General features: G+C 43.2%; 1 protein-coding gene across 1 annotated transcript; it reads right to left on the bottom strand.

Moving 5' to 3' along the window:
• Positions 1-4,526: 4,526 nt before the first annotated feature.
• Positions 4,527-19,284, bottom strand: zgc:153284 (uncharacterized protein LOC751696 homolog). Its single transcript, XM_020511315.2, has 3 exons — positions 18,986-19,284; positions 7,743-7,910; positions 4,527-4,894 (listed from the first exon to the last, which is right to left on the bottom strand). Exons 1-3 carry the CDS (start codon positions 19,028-19,030, stop codon positions 4,802-4,804), a joined length of 306 nt encoding a protein of 101 aa, XP_020366904.1. The 5' UTR covers positions 19,031-19,284; the 3' UTR covers positions 4,527-4,801.
• Positions 19,285-20,067: the final 783 nt, after the last annotated feature.

Consider the following 20,067-nt stretch of genomic DNA (forward strand, 5'->3'; position numbering starts at 1 on the left):
TAAAGCCCTTACACAACAGGGACTGGTGGCAACAGTGCTTTCTTCCTGTAGGAGAACAGCTGTTTCCATGGGCAGCAGTTCAGCATTTTTCCAGTTCTGCTCGGAAAGGAAATGTAGGAATGATGCCACAGCCTGGAAGCCTATTTCAATAGTGGCCTCAAAGCCAAGGTGGCAACTGTCTGAATTTGCATGGCATCAGTTTGTGCTATCATGGAACCACCAATGCTGTCATGAAGATCCTTCACACTTGGCTCCACCATGACACTGATGGAATTGACGATGTTGGACAACATTATACCCAGCACAAAGCTTTAAAAACATTGCAGCTGGACTTCCCTATGCTATGTGACATTGCGTACAAACTCTCTGGCAGGCTGCCTTGTGCACCAAGCAAAGGATCTTCTCCATCCAATTGTGGGGCAGAACAAATGTGGCTTCAGTTTAATGTCTCATTCAAAAGAAAGCACCTCTGACAGTGCATCATCAACTGGCCTGCAGCTGACACACAAATCCCAACATATTTTAGTTCTAGATTTTAAAAAATCCTTACATTGTAGCCATATTCTTGAGGTAATCCTTCTGACTAACATCTGTAGTAATTGCTTCCCAACATTTCTTGAATAGATGCCCAAGCTGCTTCCTGCATCCTGTGTGGGAAAGGATCACTTGAAGTGAAAAGATCACTCTTCTCAATGCAACTGCCCACACCAAGGCTTCCAGCACAGCATGGTGCCCAGTGATTCCCTCCTTCAGTCACTTCTTCCAGAACCTATATAGCAGTGTTTGCAGCCTTCAAGAAGTTTTGAGTGCATTAAGGTAATGACTATGATCTTTATATTACCACGTTTTTTAGAAATATGTACATTTTAAAATAGACATGATTCTAAATTTTCTTAAAATAAGTTACATAACTGAAGGTACCACTACACTATACTTTATCAAAATTCATTAAAGACAATCAATAAGATACAATTAGGACCCATATTTGATTTGTGGCCTCAGCAGGGTCAATTTTGACCCATCTATTTCCCATTTAAACACCCCTGTGCCACAGGTAAAGAAAGGGAAAAAAACTGTCGCTCGCTATATGTATTGCCAGCCAGCCACTGCTGCAAGAAATCAGGACAAGGCATTTCAATCAATGCCAAGTATTTCAAAATTGACTGTTCAGCTACTAACATCTATGCTACCAGGACCATCCACTGCGGTATTCAACTATCTACTCTTAAAGGAAGGGAATCGAGTTTTCTCAAGTACCTGCAAATACCCAAAATGAAAGGAGGAATTGATTCTAACACCTGTTATTGGATGGCATGGAAGAATTTAAGAATCTCCTGTGGGAGGTTTGCTGTTAGGGGAACGTCTAAAATTCTGCCAGGGACACTTTCACCATCTTTCCAGCCATGTGCACTTGGCCTCGCTGTAATTTACCTACAGTAACTCATACAAATGCATGCCCAAGGTCCTTAAGTGACCTAATCATCATATGTCATTTTTCAGATGGTACGAAGATATTGGCAATAAGGTTGAGGCAAGGAGGGGTTGTGGTTGTCCAGCTGGCTCACCTGCTCAGGCAAGAAATTTGGGGCAGCCTCCTCCATCAGCCCCTCTTTCAAGGCCCCCCCCACCCCAGGCCTGCACTCCCTTATGCCTTGCCCTCAGGTATTTCCTACCCTCTGGCCCCACATCATGTACAGGAGGACCCGATTGTGGTGTATAAGATTATGAGGGGCATGGACCGTGTGAATAGAAAGCAGCTGTTTCCCTTAGTTGAAGAGTCAATAATAAAGGGGAACACTTTTAAAGTGGATGACAGGAGGCTCATAGGGGATTTGAGGAAACTGTTTTTAACCTGGAGGGTGGTGGGATTTTGAAATGCACTACTTGGAAGGTTAGGTGAGGCAGATAACCTCAGAACCTTTAAAAAGTATTTGAGTGAGCATTTGAAACATCATAATCTTCAAGTTAATAGGCTGGAAAGTGTGACTAGTGGAGATTTAGTGTAATTTTGGTGGTACAGACTCCATGGGCCAAAGGGCCTCCTGTACTGCATGATTCTATGGTATAGTTCATAAAATCCCTATAGTGCAAATAGAAACCACTCGGAGGTTCTGCACAAACTCTCCGAAGAGCATCTGACAACCCCCCCATCCCCATAATTACCATAGTTAAACCACCTGGCCTACATAACTCTGGACACTGGGCAACTTAGCATGGCCAATCCATCTAAATTGTACATCTTTGAATTGTAGGAGGAAACTGCAGCACCTGGAGGAAACCCATGCAGACATATGGAGAATGTGCAAACTCCACACTGTCAGTCACCCAAGTCTGGATTCGAACCCTGGGTCCCTGGGATCAAAGGGTACGAGGGAAAGCAAGAACAGATTGAGTTGAATGATCCATCCTGATCATATTGAATGGTGGAGTAGGCTCAAAGGGCCAGAAGGCCTGTTTCTGCTCCCAAGTTCTATTATCTGAATTGAGAACAGGATCCACTTCCCTAGGTATTCGCAGTGAATCAATAGCTTAGCAGCATACATGTTCAGACACAGTCGAGCCTAAACTATTTCATTACTCACTGCTGGAGGTGAACCAGATCATTTAGCCTGCCCAATTAGTGTTCAAGATAAGAGGATACAGAACAAACAGACAAAAGCCTGGAAACAAATCATAGCCTAGCAAGCCAATCACACCCAAAAAAAAAACTAAGCATACAGTACGATGTGATTTACATTGCCCTGTGACAGTTAAAATCAAAGAAGATATAGCACACAATACCTACTGATTTCAATCACCAAGTCTGCAACCAACAATACCCATACTACTCAATGGCAGCATATTTAACCTTCATCATTGCTGCACTGGGAATCCTGGAATTCCTGACTCAATATCAGTGCCATCAGTGATTGCAGCAATTCAAGGAAAATCAGCACCATCACTTGACTGCCTCATGATAAAAGCCCGATGTCTACAAATATGATGTTAATGTGAAGGAAGCCTTGACAATGTGCATGTTGCAATTTGATACAGGGTTGCCAATCCCAACAAGCCATAAACTAGGAGACAAATTCTGAAAAAAGATCAAGGGATATGCAATAAATGCTGGCCAGCCAGTGATGTCCATTTCCTACAAGTGAATAAAAAAAAAAATCTACTTCTACCCTTTGCATGGACTAGTGAGATGCTTAATGACTGATCTAGAACTACTCAGGGAAATTTGGTTGCTTATTTATTATTACATAATAACATAAGAGACAGGAGTTGGCCACTTACCCCATTGAGCCAGCTAATCAAATAAGATGATAGCTGATCCGATTGTCATCTCAACTCCACCTTCCTATCTGTCCCCAATAACCCTCAGCTTCTTTGGAGATCACAAATCTAACAGCCTATATTCAATATCATAGAATCATAGTCATAGATGTCTACAGTACAGAAAAAGACCCTTCAGCCCATCAGGTTTACACCAGTCAAAGAAAAAAAACCACCCAAGAAGACTCTTCTTCAGAACATCTTCAAGTTCTGAAGAGTCACACTGGTCTCAAAACGTTGGTGCTGTTTTTCTCTCTCTCTCTCTACAGATGCTGCCAAACCTGCTGAGTTTCTTCAGCATTCTGTGTTTGTTTCAGATTTCCAACATCCAAGTATTTTACTTATACTAGAGCTTTCTGAACTTTGAGAGACTGGAGGCTTGCAGCTCCCCTTTAGGAAGGCACCATGCCAGTCCAAGTTGGAGCTCAATGTCCCAGACAGTTTACACCAGTTTGCTCTTGGTTTGGAGTCACTTCTACATCACAATACGGCAGACAATCAGGATTAAAAGGCAGTTGTTTAGTTCAGTCATGAAAACTTAAATGGCAGAAGGATTGGAAGGTAATGCTTTGGAAGCATTTCTGTGAAGTTTTTTTCTGCCATTTTGCTATTCCAAAGATACCCTGATATCCCGAAAATAAAGATGAAAATGAATGCACAATTCACACTTCCTATTGCTAGATTTGTGCCATTTCTAAGCTATGTTTAACTGAGCTTCACTAGACACAAAATAATACACCAGAGGCGAACATCACTCGCTCTTAGTGTCTTGGTGATGGGCAATAATTACTGTGTTGGCAGTGTTTCCCATTTCTCCTGCCTCAGGAAGTAGACTTCTGGAAAACCACATTGTTAATCTTTAGTTATGACTTGCCAACAAAGCCTTCTCTTTTTTTTAAGTAAGTAAAGGAAAAGATAATTGATGTGTCACAGTGCAACCCATTGTTTTCATACGCCAGTTATCACACTTGGCAGAATGGCTGCCTTGTGATGCAAAGTAATACCAATAGCATGGGTTCAGTCCTATACTGGCTAAGTTTCCCATAAAGGGTTCTCCTTCTCAACCCTCGTGGTGGCACTCAGTAAACCACCACCAGTCATCTCCCTCTCTAATGAGAGAGCAGCCCTATGATCCAGTAGGACCACAGGGATTTTATCCTTACTAACCATCTATCATAGCAATCAAGTAACATCATAAATCAATTGAGAAGTGTAATTTGAAGCAGAATTTATTTTTTTTTTATTTGCATTTTATACATTTTGTAAATTTATAAAAGATGCACTGCTGTGTTCAATGAGCAATACATTCAGGAAAGTGTCAACAAAATTAACAAGAGGAATGCTCATAGTTAGCACAAGAGAAGATTTCTTTTGGTGCTGTAGGAGCTCATGTTATACCTCAGGAAAATTAGTAACCATGATTAAAAGCACTCCATCTACAAGAATTAAAACATTAAACTTGTATGTGCATCTTGGTTTCTGTGGATTAATCCTTTTGTGATTGATTTTGACAGGTTTCCAGCTTGAGGAACTCTTTTATCTTCTTTTCTTCCACAGCCTTATCAAAGGCTTCAAAATCCTGAAAATAAATTGCAAAATGTCAACATATTAATTCTTGTTCCCCATTTTCTTCCCCACTATTTGGCAGAAGAGTCATCCCCAGTGTCTCGGCTAATATTCATTCCCCAGTTGACATGATGCAAAAATAAATTCAGATGGTCTAGTTTTAGCATGTTGCTGTCTGTAGGAGTTTGATGGTAGCAAATTAGTTGCTTCACTTCCTACATCACGACAATGACTATGCTTCAAAAAAGTACTTCAGCTGTAAAGCATTTTGAGACATTGGGTGGTCATGAAATGTGTTATTTAAATAAAAGTGCCTTATGTTTTCAAACAACATTTACTCAGCGGTACTCCAATGGGGGGGGTCAGGCAGAGAATAGAGGGAATTCTAACTTTCTTCTATTATAAAATGAAATCTGTGTTGGCAATGCCAAGATAGCCATTGTCATATAATCATGAATGCATTTCATAATTGGGGGGGGGGGGGGGGGGAGACAATGAAGGGTTAGTTTCTAACAACATGATGTATGTAATTAAGAGGAGGCTATACCTGAAGTAGTAGAAGTACCCTCAGTGTACATGCTTCCCCCCCACTCTCCCCTACAGTGTGATCATACAGGCAGTGCCATCTTTGCTCCTGGCAGATGCCATATTTCCTCACATGCAAAGGCAATGCACCATCTAGCAACGGTCAATAAATGCACCTCTGATAAATAACTGCCCTTACTTTAATCCTAACGGTCATCCCCTAATTCTGCACAGACGGGACTGTATATCTAACTACTAAGATACTAATGGCTCCCCCCACTATCCTCCCTACCCAATGCAACATGCAAGTTTTTCCTGAAATAATTCAGCAGTTCTTGCATCCTCCACTCGATCTGGGAATTCAGCACACACATTGACCACTGATGAAATATTTCCTGCTATTCAGGCTAATTTGTAAATTGTTCTAATTACATTGACCTACCCTGTCGTCATATTCCTTCAATCCATTTTCTGTCATCCACATCTATCTCTTTCCTGTCTCTACTGATCCCATCTTATTCTCATTTAACTAACAAATTTAAAAACAAAATCTTCACTGTGGAGTTCCACTTGTGCAATGCAGAATTTCTTGAGCTAGGGAGAAAATGGATGGACAACCTCAAGCTTCAAGAAATAATGCTATATATAATGATCACTCAAGAATCTCAGAATAAACATGTTGGGTACTTTGCTGCAGGTTATGTTAGGACTGACTCCAACGGGATTTAACACATGCACTGGCCCCTAGTTTCTCAAGTTTCCACCAAAAAACGGACTTTTTAAAATGCTTCTCGCATTTTATTGTTGGCTTTGTAAGAGACAGATGGAGGATTCACCATAATAAGATCAATGGCATCAAAGAGGTCCTCGGGGTGAAAATGATCCCACCAACAACTGGCTCGGAAGAGCCATTTAATTGTGCAATTGGCCACCACTGATCATTTTCTGGGACTGGTCAGGAGCAATCAGGGTTTAAGGATGGAAAGTATTCATCCAAATGTATAATTTATAACTCACTCAAAACATTGTAATGCTCAATGGGGTTAGTTTATTTGTAGCTGCAATTGCAGATTTAAAATGGGTACAAATTGGCAGTAGAGTAGCTCAGTAATTAGCACCACTGCCTCAACACCAGGGGCCCAGGTTTGATTCCAGGTTTGGGTGACTGTGTGGAGTTTGCACGTTCTCCCCATTTCTTTGTGGTTTCTGCCGAGTGCTCCAGTTTCCTCCCACTGTCCAAAGATGTGAAGATTAGGTGAACTGGCCATGCTAAATTGCCCATAGTGTCTAGGAATGAGCAGGCTGAATTAGACATGGTAATTGCAGGGTATGGGAATAGGATAGGGGGCTAGCTTTGGGTGGGTTGCTCTTTAGAGGGTCGGTACAGACTCGTCTAGTCAGACAGCCTCTCTCTGCACTAAATCAGGATTCTATAGTATCTATGAAGTGAATACAGGAAAACTAAAAAAAAAAAAAATTGTCAGACCAATGAATAAAGATTTAAACAGTTGAGAAAAGAACTTTTGTTAAATAAAAGCTGCTTTTTACTTTATGGCTAGCGAATAAATCCTTAAACAATGTTTCTTTACTCCTAGCGAGCAAATGCTTCAATAATATCCAGCATTAGAATGCTTAAATATGTTGTTTTCAAGTAATATTGTCATCTGACCTGGCAATTTCTGTCAATTGCCTCCTCTGCTGTCACTCAGTAAAGACCTCCAATATGTTCACCCTTTTATACCTTTTTCAGAGGATGGAGTTTACTGTACTGTATTGAGAGGCCACAGCATTCTATGAAACTCCTTTTAAAAACATTATCCTTAATTATATTCTTCACTCCTTATCTAAGCCATGATTTGAATTCATCCAGAAAACTGTCCACGTTTCTTTTGCTTTTCCATGGGATGAAGCCCCTTATAAACATTTTATTTCTGAAAGATTGAATGGATTTTGTTGGAACACTGTACTGTATTTTATTGAGATCAAAGGCCTAGTCTTCATAACAAAAAGCACTAGTGTCTCTTGATGGCCTATATTATCTGTGCTTTTCTCTCAATAAGGCTGGTTAAATGGCAAGCTTCAAAACTATGTCAAACGTTTGTTGTGTTCTATAAAGGAAAGAAGGATAGTTTCATATTGTACAAAAGAAAAAAAGATCTGCTTCTGAATACCACAGGCCTAGTGTAAGTGGCAGGAAGTTTTGTGGCAAAATGTCTTTTTGATGTGCATGTATTTCGTTGCCTACATTAGAAGATACTAAAAAGCATAGTATAAACAAGGATAATTTGTTTTATTTGCTCCGATTAGAAGACAACCAAAGCACAGTTCCAACTTACCCCACAGTATTGGTCTCCATTAAATATTTGGGGGGCCATAGCTTTCGGATCCCCCACCTTTTGTCTCATTTCGTCCAGCAAACCTTGACCTGTTGATAGATCAATCAACTCGTAGTGTATTTTCAAGCTTGCCAAGCAGTTAATAATGCTTGACTGGCGACTTTCTAACTGTAATGAATTTAAAAAATTAATAATTGTTGATCATTTTAGTTGTAGGATTATAATATTTAGTAATAGAGTTCAGGTTGTGATGTCTGGCAAAACTGTATGTAAAACCTCAATTGTTCATTGTGTTTATCAATAACTTGAATGTCGAGAAAGCCACAAAGATGGCAACATTGTGAACACTGTCGATGAAAGTGTAAAATTACAATGAGATTAATCATTTAAGTAAGTGGGCAAATGGTAATAAATACATTTCAATGTAGGCAAATGTGAGGTCATCTACTTTAGAGCCAAAAAGAATAAAATAATTAAGTTAGCACAACAATGTCTCTGCTTCTTCAGGAGGTGAAGGACATTCAGCATGTCCACAAGGATCCTTACCAATTTTTATAGATGTACCACAGAAAGCATCTTATCTGGATGCATCAGTGTGGTATGGAAACTGCTCTTCCCAAGTCCGCAAGAAACTACAGACAGTCGTGAACACAGCCCTACTGCATCACACAAACCAGCCTTCCATCCATTGAGTCCATCTACACTTCCTGCTGCCTCGGGAAAGCAACCAACATAATCAATGACCCCTCCCACCCCAGTTATACTCTCTTCCAACCTCTTCCGTCAGGCAGAAGATGCAAAAGTTTGAATATATGTATGAATAGATTCAAGAACAGCTTCTTCCCCGCTATCAGACTTTTGAACTGACTTCTCAAACATTAATTATGATTTCTCTCTGCACCTTCTCTGCTGCTGTAAGATTGTATTCTGCACTCCGTTTTGCTAACCTGATGCACTTTGTATGATACCGTCTGCCTATATAGCATGCAAAACAACACTTTTCTCTGTATCTCAATACATGTACCAACAATAAATCCAACTCAAACTCCATGGAGACCCAAAGAGACTTGGGGGTTCCTTGTAAATGGTTCATTCTTCTTTTTAAGCAGTCCCTTGGGATTGAGGATGATTTGTGTCCACTTCAGTCCAATGGACTTGGAGATAACTTAGAAGTCCATGTACATTACCATTTTAATGATCATGGGCAGATACAAGAAAATTCAAATTCTAGTGGAATGCTGACCTTTATATCAAGAGACCTAGAAAGCAAGGGAGGAGAAGTTGTACTACAGACATGCAACAGACCACAGCTGGAGTAATGTGTTCAATTCTAAGTGCTAGACGTTAGGAAGGATATACTAGGCTTGGAGAGAATGCAGCATTAACTTAAAAGTAATACCTTATCTCCAAGGACTGAATTATAAAGAGAGATTACGTAATGAATCTTCTAGAATTTAACCAGGTAATGGGTGATTTGATCAACATTTGCATGATTTTAAGAGGAACAGATAGGCTAGATAGAGATAAACCATTTCTACCCTCTGGTGAACCTAGGACTAGTGAGCATCATCTAAACAGAGTCATACAGCATGGAAACAGACTAGTTGGACCGAAGGGTCTATGCCGAACCTAATCTAGTCCCAACTGCCTACTTCTGGCCCATATCCCTCCAAACTTTTCCTATTCATGTACCTATCCAAATGTCTTTTAAGTGTTGTAATTGTACCCACATCCTCAGGAAGTCCATTCTACATGTTCATTCCCATCCGAGGGAAAAGACAACTACCATTAACTCTATCTATACCCTTCATTATTTTATAGGAGAATTGGATAGTAAAAATATGAAATTCTCATCCTCAAATGGCAGTTGTGACAGATCAATCAGATTTGATAGTTTTCCTAACCCAAATGTTACTGAGTCACAGATCAGACATTTAAAGGCAGAACTAGCTTAAGGAGCTAAATGGCCTCTTCCTGTTCCCATGTTACTAATTTTAAGGCTGATCTATAATAAAATTTAATTTCCAAGCTGAGCAGTCAATAAATAACAGTAAATGGTGTAGTAGCTCCTTAACAAGTCACTTTTGGGACAAAGTAGTACAAATATAAAAGTGCATTTCTTAGTGTCCCCTTAGTGATGTTTACACATAACTACTTTACTAATATCCCTTCTGTTTTTTCCCCCCCAAGTGTACTGATATAATTTTAATGTACTGACTAATCCATTTACTAAAAGAACTCCAGGATATTCAACATAATTGGCACTGCTCCAAAGACATCAGTACAGGAAACCAAAATCTTATATGTGAGGCAGGGGCGTTTAGGCAGTAAAACTCCAAAAGTTAGAGCCTAGGCTGCTGAGAGCAGACTGATACCCGGAGGCAGAATTGGAGGAAGCTGGGGTGAAAAGGGGGAGGGATATTAAGATGGGCAGGCAGAGAGATAGGTAGCAGAGGAAACGAGTTGTTGAGAGTACTGTTGTGGTGGGGGCTAATGAGAAGAGAAATGTAGTGCTGAGGGGACAGCATATGCAAGCACCTATAGCAATCTTTTGAAACTTGTTCATTCACAAAAAAGTACTTCTTTATCTCACCTGCCAAGATTTTGTTCTCACATTTCCAGAGGCTACTGTGTAAATTCTAATAGCATCAAGATTCAAGGATGTCAGGTACTAACTGGAACAATAGCTATTTAGACACTAATGATGAAGTGAGTTATTACAGTCAATCTTAAACATTAAATTATTTCCTGGTCCAGCCAATTTGAATAGAAAGTAAGTGAAACTTAGTCTCCAAATATCATTTTCTTAATTTTTTGTTTTAAAAATTCATTCATGGAACAGGAATATCTCTGACTAGGCCATTATTTCTTGTCCTTCTCTAATTTCACTAGAGACCACTTGAGCTGCTGCATCCACAGTGGGAGGGAGTTCCAGGATTTCCAACAAAGAAAGAACAATGATATAGTTTTATAAAAATAAAAGAAGATACGAGCAGGGGTAGGCCATCGACCCCTTGAGCCTACTCCTGCCATATTTTACGATCATGTACTGAGCTTGATAATCAGCCACTAATCCCACTCTCCCACCCTCCCCCTATATCCCTTTAGTCACAATAGCAATATATACCATCTCTTGAATACACAATGTTTTGACCTCAATCACTTTCTGTGGTAATGAATTCCACAGGCTCACCACACTCTCTCTGGGTGAAGAAATTTCTCATCTTAGTCCTAAAAGTTTAAATTTCTTACTCTTAAACTATGACCCATGTTTCTGGACTCCAGCACCATTGGGAACATCCTTCCTGCATGTAACCTGTCCATCCTAGTAGAATTTTATAGGTTTCTATGTCATCTCCTCCCACAGCCCCATCATTCTAAACACCAGTGAATACAATTCTAACCAACTGAATCTCTGCTCATACATCAGTCCTGCCATCCCAGTCAACTTTTCCTGCGCTCCCTCAAGAGCAAAAACATCTTCAGATAAGGAGACTAAAACTGCACACAATGTTCCAGGTATGGCTTTACCAAGGCCCTGCATAATTGCAACAAGACATCCTTATTCCTGTACTTGAACCCTCTCACTATGAAGGCCAACATAGTTTGTCTTCTTTACTACCTGCTGCACCCGAATTCTTACTTTCAGTGACTGGTGGTGCACAAGGCCACAGAGGTCTCATTGAACATTCCCCTGTCTCAATTTACAAGTGTTCCAATAATAATATCCCTTCCTATTTTGGCTACCAAAGTGGATAACCTCATACGTATCCACATTATACTGCAACTGCCATGTATTAGCCCACTCACTCAACCTGTCCAAATCACATCCTCCTTAATGCTCACCCTTCACCCAGCTTTGTGTTTTCTGCAACTTGAGATATATTACATTTAAATCCCTCATCTAAATCATAAAATATATTTTGTGAACAGCTGGAGTCTCAGTACCAGCCCCTGTGGAAGACCACTGGTCACTGCCTGCCATTCAGAAAAAGACTCATTTATTCTTACTCTGTTTCCTGTCTGTTAGCCAATTTTCTGTCCATCTCAATACACCACCCCAATCCCATTCCCTTTCAACTCAGGATGCTATGTGGCTTGAAGAGGAACTTGCAGGTTGAGGTTTCCCATGCTCCTGGCTCCCCTTATCACTCTAGAAGTTGTGACTTTGAGGGGCTCGGCCTTAGGAGCATTGGTGAGTTACTGCAGTGCATCTTGCAAATAGGACACATAGCAGTCAACAGGTACCAGTGGTGGAGAAAATGAATGTTGAAAGTAGTTGAATGTGCTGTGGGGGAAGGGAGGGGTGTGCAGGTGCAATAAAGTGGAATGCTTTGTCCTGAATGTTGTCCAGCCACTTTGTTGTTGGAATTGCACGTTTCGAACATGTTCCAGCACATTCCCGATTTCAGCCTTGTTGGTGGCAGTAACGATTTGGAAAGTCAAACTGAAAGTCACAGAACTTCTGACCTGCTCTTGTACCCAATATATTTATATGTTCAAGTGAGATTATTTTTAATATGCTTCCTGCCATTGACATGGATGAATGTCAGGAAAGATAGTTAGACTCCTTTGTGATAGAGATGGTCACTGCTGGCATGTATGGAGTGCAAGAGCCAGTTATCAGTCGAAGCCTGAATGTTGTTCAAATCTTGCTGTATGCAAAACAAGGACTGCTTCATTATCTGAGGCGTTAAGAATGGAACTAAATAAACACAGTAAACAACACATTCTGACCTTATGATAAAAATTATGATGAAATAGCTGAAAACAGATAGACCAAAATATTGCCCGAGGTTCAGAGTCATAGAGATGTACAGCATGGAAACAGATCCTTCGGTCCAACTCATCCATGCTGACCAGATATCCTAAATTAATCTAGTCCCGTTTGCCAGCATTTGACCCTTCCTGTTCACATATCTATTCAGATGCCTTTTAAGTGTTGTAATTATACCAACCTGCACCACTTCCTCTGGCAGTTCATTCTCTACACGCACCACCCTCTGTGAAAGTGTTGCCCCTCAGGTCCCTTTTAATCTTTACCTTCTCACGTTAAACCTATGCCCTCTAGTTTTGGATTCCCCTACCCTGAGGAAAAGAGCTTGACTATTCACCCTATCCATGCCCCATCATGATTATATAAACTTCTATAAGGTCACCCCTCAACCTCCAGAGAAAATAGCCCCAGCCTATTCAGCCTCTCCCTATAGCTCAAACCCTCCAACCTTAGCAACATCCTTGGAATCATTTACATAGATGACAAAAGACAGTGGACCCAGCATCAATCCCTGTGGCACACTGCTGGTCACAGGCCTCCAGTTCGAAAAGCATTCCTACACCACCACTACCTTCCGTCTCCTACCTTCTAGCCAATTTTCTATCCAAATGGCTACTTTGCCTTGTATTGCATATGATTTAACCTTGTCAACCAGTCTACCCTGCAGAACCTTGTCAAACACCTTACTGAAATCCATATCAACAGCATCCACCACTCTACCTTCATCAACCTCTTCGTCACATCTTCAAAAAAACTCAATCAAGTTAATGAGACATGATTTCCCATGCACAGAGCCATATTGACAATCCCTAATCAGTGCTTGCCTTTCAAAATACACGTAAATGCTGTCCTTCAAAATCCCCTCCGACAACTTGCCTACCATTGATGTCAGACTCACTGGTCTATAGTTCTCTGGCTTTTTCTTACCATGTTTCTTAAATAATGGCACCACATTAGCCAATCTCCAGTCTTCCGGCACCTCACCTGTGGCTGTCAGTGATATAAATATCTCAGCAAGGGGCCAGCAATCACTTTCCTAGCTTCCCACAAAGTTCTAGGGTACACATGATCCCATCCTGGGGATTTATCCACCTTTCTGTGTTTTAAGATATCCACCACCACTTTGAGACATCACTATCTATTTCCCCAAGTTCACTAGCTTCCATATCCTTCTCCACAGTAAACACAGAGACAAAATACTCATTTAGCCAGCCCTGCTGATCTTTAAGCAGCCCTGTTCTCTGCCCAGTTACTCTTTTGTCCTTAATGTATTAGTAGAAACCCTTTGGATTCTCCTCAACCCTATTTTCCAAAGCTACGTCATGTCCCTTTTTGCTCTCCTGAGTTCCCTCTGAAGTACACTCCTCAAGGGATTCACTCAATCCCTGCTGTCTGTACCTGATATATGCTTCCTTTTCTTCACTAGAACCTCAGTTTCTCTAGTCATCCAGCATTCCCCACACATACCCATACACTCGCCCTTCACCCTAACAAAGACATACTGTTCCTGGACTCTCGTTAACTCATTTTTGAAGGCTTCCCACTTTCTAGCCATCCCTTCTGTGCTTATCTACCCCTAACCAACTTTTGAAAGTTCTTGCCAAATACTGTCTAAATTGGCCTTCTTTCAATTTAGAATTCTGACTTTTAGATCAGGTCTATCCATTTCCATATTCTATTAGTTTTAAAATAGTTATGATCACTTGCCCCAAAGTTCTTCCCCACTGACACCTCAGTCACTTGCCCTGCCTTACTTTCCAAGAGTAGGTCACATTCTGCTCTTTCTCCAGTAGGTACATCCAATACTGAATAAGAAAAACTTGCTTGTATACACTTAAATTCCTCTCCATCTGATCCCTTAATACAATGGCAGTTCCAGTCTATGTTTGGAAAGGGATCCAGGTGTTCTAGTGCATAAGTTACAAAAAGTTAGTATTCATTGCTGTGCCCGAATAAGGCTAATGGAATGCCACTCTTCATTATGACAGGCACATAAAAGTAAGGATGTAATGCTTCAGTCATACAGGGTATTAATGAGACTACATCTCCAATACCGTGTGTAGTTTTGGTCTTCTTATTTAAGGAAGGATGTAAATATATTCAAAGCTGTTCAGAGTAAGTTTACTCATTTGATATTTGGAATGAGCTATTGTCTTATAAGCAAACATTGGACAGGCTAGAGATAGTAGGAACTGCAGATGCTGGAAAATCTAAGATAACAAGGTGTAGAGCTGGATGAACACAGCAGGCCCAGCAGCATCAGAGGAGCAGGAAGGCTGACGTTTCGGGCCTAGACCCTTCATCAGAAATGGGGGAAGGGAAGGGAGTTCTGAAATAAATAGGGAGAGAGGGGGAGGTGGATAGAAGATGGATAGAGGAGAAGATAGGTGGAGGGGAAACAGACAGGTCAAAGAGGCGGGGATGGAGCCAGTACAGGTGAGTGTAGGTGGGGAGGTAGGGAGGAGACAGGTCAGTCCAGGGAGGGCAGGATGAGGTTAGTAGGTAGGAAATGGGGGTGCAGCTTGAGGTGGGAGGAAGAACAGGTTAGGGAGGTGGGGACGAGCTGGGCTGGTTTTGGGATGCGGTAGGGGGAGGGGAGATTTTGAAGTTGTGAAATCCACATTGATACCACGAGGTTGCAGGGTTCCCAAGCGGAACGTGAGTTGCTGTTCCTGCAACCTTCAGGTGGCAGCGTTGTGGCACTGCAGGAGGCCCAGGATGGACATGTCGTCTGAGGAATGGGAGGGGGGGGGGGGGAGGGGAGTTGAAATAGTTCGCGACTGGGAAACAACTGCATCCCAAAACCAGCCCAGCTCGTCCCTGCCTCCCGAACCTGTTCTTCCTCCCGCCTATCCCCTCCTCCCACCTCAAGCCACACCCCCATTTCCTACCAACTAACCTCATCCCACCCCCTTGACCTGTTCGTCCTTCCTGGACTGACCTATCTCCTCCCTACCTACCTACACTCACCTTTACTGGCTCCATCCCCTCAACCTCTCCACCCCTCTCACCCACTCCAACTTCTCCCCCACAGAACGTTCAGCCCTCCGCTCCAATCCCAACCTCACCATAAAACCCGCGGACAAGGGAGGCGCAGTCGTAGTATGGCGCACTGACCTCTACATCGCCGAGGCCAGACGCCAACTCTCCGACACCTCCTCCTACCGCCCCCTTGATAATGGCCCCACCCCTGAGCACCAAACCATCATCTCCCAAACCATCCACAACCTCATCACCTCAGGTGACCTCCCCCCCACGGCCTCCAACCTCATCGTTCCCCAACCTCGCACTGCCCGCTTCTATCTCCTTCCCAAAATCCACAAACCTGAATGCCCTGGTCGACCCATTGGTTCGCTGGGGCAGGAGCAGGCGGAGACAATCTCCAACCATCTGGACTCCATTTTCTCCCCCTTGGTCCAGGAACTCCCTACCTATGTCCGTGACACCACCCACGCCCTCCACCTCCTCCAGAAGTTCCAATTCCCCGGTCCCCAACACCTCATCTTTACCATGGACGTCCAGTCCCTCTACACCTGCATTCCCCATGCAGATGGCCTAAAGGCCCTCCGCTTCTTCCTGTCCCGCAGGCCCGATCAGTCCCCCTCCACTGACACCCTCATCCGCTTAGCCGAACTCGTCCTCACCCTCAACAATTTCTCTTTCAATTCCTCCCACTTCCTACAGACAAAGGGGGTGGCCATGGGTACCCGCATGGGCCCAAGCTACGCCTGCCTCTTTGTAGGTTACATGGAGCAATCCCTCTTCCGTACCTACACCGGCCATAAACCCCACCTCTTCCTCCGTTACATTGATGACAGTATCGGCACCGCCTCGTGCTCCCACGAGGAGCTCGAACAGTTCATCCACTTCACTAACACCATCCACCCCAACCTTAAGTTTACCTGGACCATCTCTAACACCTCTGTCTCCATAATCGGGCAACCACTTAGAAACCGATATTCATTTCAAGCCCACCGACTCCCACACCTACCTAGAATACTCCTCCTCCCACCCACCTTCCTGCAAAAATGCCATCCGCTATTCCCAATTCCTTCACCTCCGCCACATCTGCTCCCAGGATGAGGCATTCCACTCCCGTACATCTCAGTTGTCCTCGTTTTTCAAGGACCATAACTTCCCCCCCTCAGTGGTCGAGAACGCCCTCAACCGTGTCTCCCACATCTCCCGCAACTCATCCCTCACACCCCGTCCACGCAATAAGAACCAAAAAAGAATCCCCCTCGTCCTCACGTACCACCCCACCAACCTCCGGATCCAACGCATCATCCTGACACTTCCGCCATCTGCAATCCAACCCCACCACCAAAGACATCTTTCCCTCCCGATCCTTATCTGCTTTCCGGAGGGACCACTCTCTCCGTGACTCCCTTGTCCGCTCCACACTCCCCTCCAGCTCCACCACACCTGGCACTTTTCCCTGCAACCGCAGGAAGTGCTACACCTGCCCCCATACCTCCTTCCTCGCCCCCATACCTCCTTCCTCACCCCCATCCCAGGCCCCAAGAAAACTTTCCACATCAAGCAGATGTTCACCTGCACATCTGCCAATGTGCTATACTGCATCCGCTGTACCTGGTGTGACTTCCTCTACATCGGGGAAACCAAGTGGAGGCTCGGGGACCGCTTTGCAGAACACCTATGCTCGGTTCACACTAAACAACTGCACCTCCCAGTCGCGAACCATTTCAACTCCCCCTCCCATTCCTCAGACGACATGTCCATCCTGGGCCTCCTGCAGTGCCACAACGATGCCACCCGAAGGTTGCAGGAACAGCAACTCATATTCCACTTGGGAACCCTGCAGCCCAATGGTATCAATGTGGATTTCACAAGCTTCAAAATCTCCCCTCCCCCTACCGCATCCCAAAACCAGTCCAGCTCGTCCCCGCCTCCCTAATCTGTTCTTCCTCCCACCTATCCCCTCCTCCCACCTCAAGCTGCACCCCCATCTCCTACTGACTAACCTCATCCCGCCCCCTTGACCTGTCCGTCCTCCCTGGACTGACCTATCCCCTTCCTAACTCCCTACCTACACTCACCTTTACTGGCTCCATCCCCGCCTCTTCGACCTGTTTGCTTCCTCTCCACCTATCCTCTCCTCTATCCATCTTCTATCCGCCTCCTCCTCTCTCCCTATTTATTTCAGAACCCCCTTCCCCTCCCCCTTTTCCGATGAAGGGTCTAGGCCCGAAACGTCAGCCTCTCTGCTCCTATGATGCTGCTTGGCCTGCTGTGTTCATCCAGCTCTACACCTTGGTTATCTCATTGGACAGGCTAGGCTTGTTTTCATTGGAGTTTAGAAGATCAAGGGGTGATTAGATTGACCTTTAAGATCCTGAATAGTTTTCCGAAGGTGGATGTGGATTGGATATTCCTCCCCGGGTGAATCCGGAACTAAGGGCCACTATTTTAAGATTCAGAATCACCCATTTAGGACAGAGGTGAGAAGAATTCTTTTTCTCTGAGGTTTGTGTAACTTTGGAACTCTGCCACTGAAGGTGAAGTCATTGAATATTTGTATGGCAGAGGTGGGTAGATTCTTGTTCAGCAAGGCAATCAAAGGCACCCAGGGGAAGATGGGAAATGTGGAATTCAGAACACAAAAAAAAAATCAGCCATGGTTGTACTGAATGGCAGAGCAGGCTCAAAGGGCCAAATGACCTACTTCTGTTCCTAATTCACTTGTTCATACGTATTGAGATGTTTTGTTTTGGTTTCCTAATGCGGAGATTACCCAGCTCCAACAAACAAATGGCTTTACCAGTTATTGGAGAAGCTTTCTGCATTCCCATTGACAAGTTTCACAAGGGCTACTTAATGCCAGATTTAAGTTAAATGTTTTAATATTCCAGGTTGTCAGCTCACCTGATTTTTTTGAATTCAGTTCCAACACCCACAACTGGAGCCCAATGAGTTCTTTGCAAAACACACAATTGCTCCTTTTGCTATATTTCACACAAGTTTAAATATACATCTCAACAAATCTCACCTAACAGGTAAGGTGTGCCCCAATCATTTTAGGTAAATATTCTGACCTCATTTTCCATAAAATGCCATAATTTCAATCTCAATAGGTGTGAGCTAATCAGCGTCTGATTTGACTATTCACTGTTAAATTTTCTGAACACAAATCATTTCTAATGCCTTACTTGACAACTATGTTTAGAATTCCAATAACTTTCGTCACAATAAAAAAAACTTACTTCCGTAATTTTGCATTTCGCAAGACATATTCTTCCCTTTTCCTCATTTTACCAACCTGATTTATTCTCCCCTTTGTTAAATAAGTTAGCTTTCCCCAGCAATGAGAACATTCAGTTAAACACTGGGCGAACGTGCCCACACGGTATATACGGGTACAATCATGAAGCAAATACAAGGCTGACATTCCACTAAACAAGCGTAGAAAAAAAAAACGTGGTTAAGCATTGAACTCAATTTTTACCGTCGATGTTGCAGTGATGCTGGCGTAGTAAATGGTGATGACCATGATGAAGAGTTAGTTGAATTTAATCAGACCCGAGCAAACTGCATAAAATTTGCTGCACTTTAACGCCCAATCACTTTGTCACAACTAAACTGCAGCTTTGCCGTTCTTCCGGCTTTTCTCAGAGTTAAATACAACGTAAGCAAGTTATTTGCAATGCTGAACGCGAAGGGGTGGGGTTCACAAGTACATCCTGAGGGGATAATTACGTTTCCCTTAACCGAGTCCTTGCTGAAGTGCCAGGGATACAGGGCCGTGGATTTTAAAACAAAAACAAAATTAAGAAACCAAACTCAGCTTTTAAAACAACAACAATGCAAATATTTAGGGCTTCAAATTAATAGATTTCATGGATTAGTGGGGCTTCAAATTAATAGATTTCATGGGTTAGTGGGGCTTCAAATTAATAGATTTCATGGGTTAGTGAGGCTATTGCTTTCAGCAATAAACGATCCCGTGAATAAAAGTAATGCATCAGAATCCCAGTAATGGCCACATAATAAACCTTACCTTGTTCCAGTCTCAGATCACTGAGGGACAGAGTGGCCTAGATCTACATAATATGCGACAACAAGGTGCAGAGCTGGATGAACACAGCAGGCCAAGCAGCATCATAGGAGCACTGCCGTCGAGGCATCAATCGCCTCAAACTTTCCCCCACAGAACGTGCAGCCCTCTGCTCCCTCCGCTCCAATCCCAACCTCACCATAAAACCCGCGGACAAGGGAGGCGCAGTTGTAGTATGGCGCACTGACCTCTACATCGCCGAGGCCAAACGCCAACTCTCCAACACCTCCTCCTACTGCCCCCTTGATCATGACCCCACTCCCGAGCACCAAACCATCATCTCCCAAACCATCCACAATCTCATCACCTAGGTGACCTCCCACCCATGGCCTCCAACCTCATCATTCCCCAACCCCTCACCGCCCGCTTCTTTCTCCTTCCCAAAATCCACAAACCTGAATGCCCTGGTCGACCCATTGTCTCTGTCTGCTCCTGCCCCACCGAACTTACCTCCAACTATCTGGACTCCATTT

The sequence above is a fragment of the Rhincodon typus genome, chromosome 5, assembly GCF_021869965.1.
Source record: "Rhincodon typus isolate 14 chromosome 5, sRhiTyp1.1, whole genome shotgun sequence".
NCBI lineage: Eukaryota > Metazoa > Chordata > Chondrichthyes > Orectolobiformes > Rhincodontidae > Rhincodon > Rhincodon typus.

Excerpts from the sequence above, each read along its gene's own strand:
- zgc:153284 (XM_020511315.2), bottom strand. The coding sequence starts at position 19,030 with ATGGTCATCACCATTTACTACGCCAGCATCACTGCAACATCGACG. Across the intron at positions 7,911-18,985 it reads GCATCACTGCAACATCGACG|TTAGAAAGTCGCCAGTCAAG; the intron begins GTAAAAATTGAG and ends AATTCATTACAG. Across the intron at positions 4,895-7,742 it reads ATGGAGACCAATACTGTGGG|GATTTTGAAGCCTTTGATAA; the intron begins GTAAGTTGGAAC and ends ATTTATTTTCAG.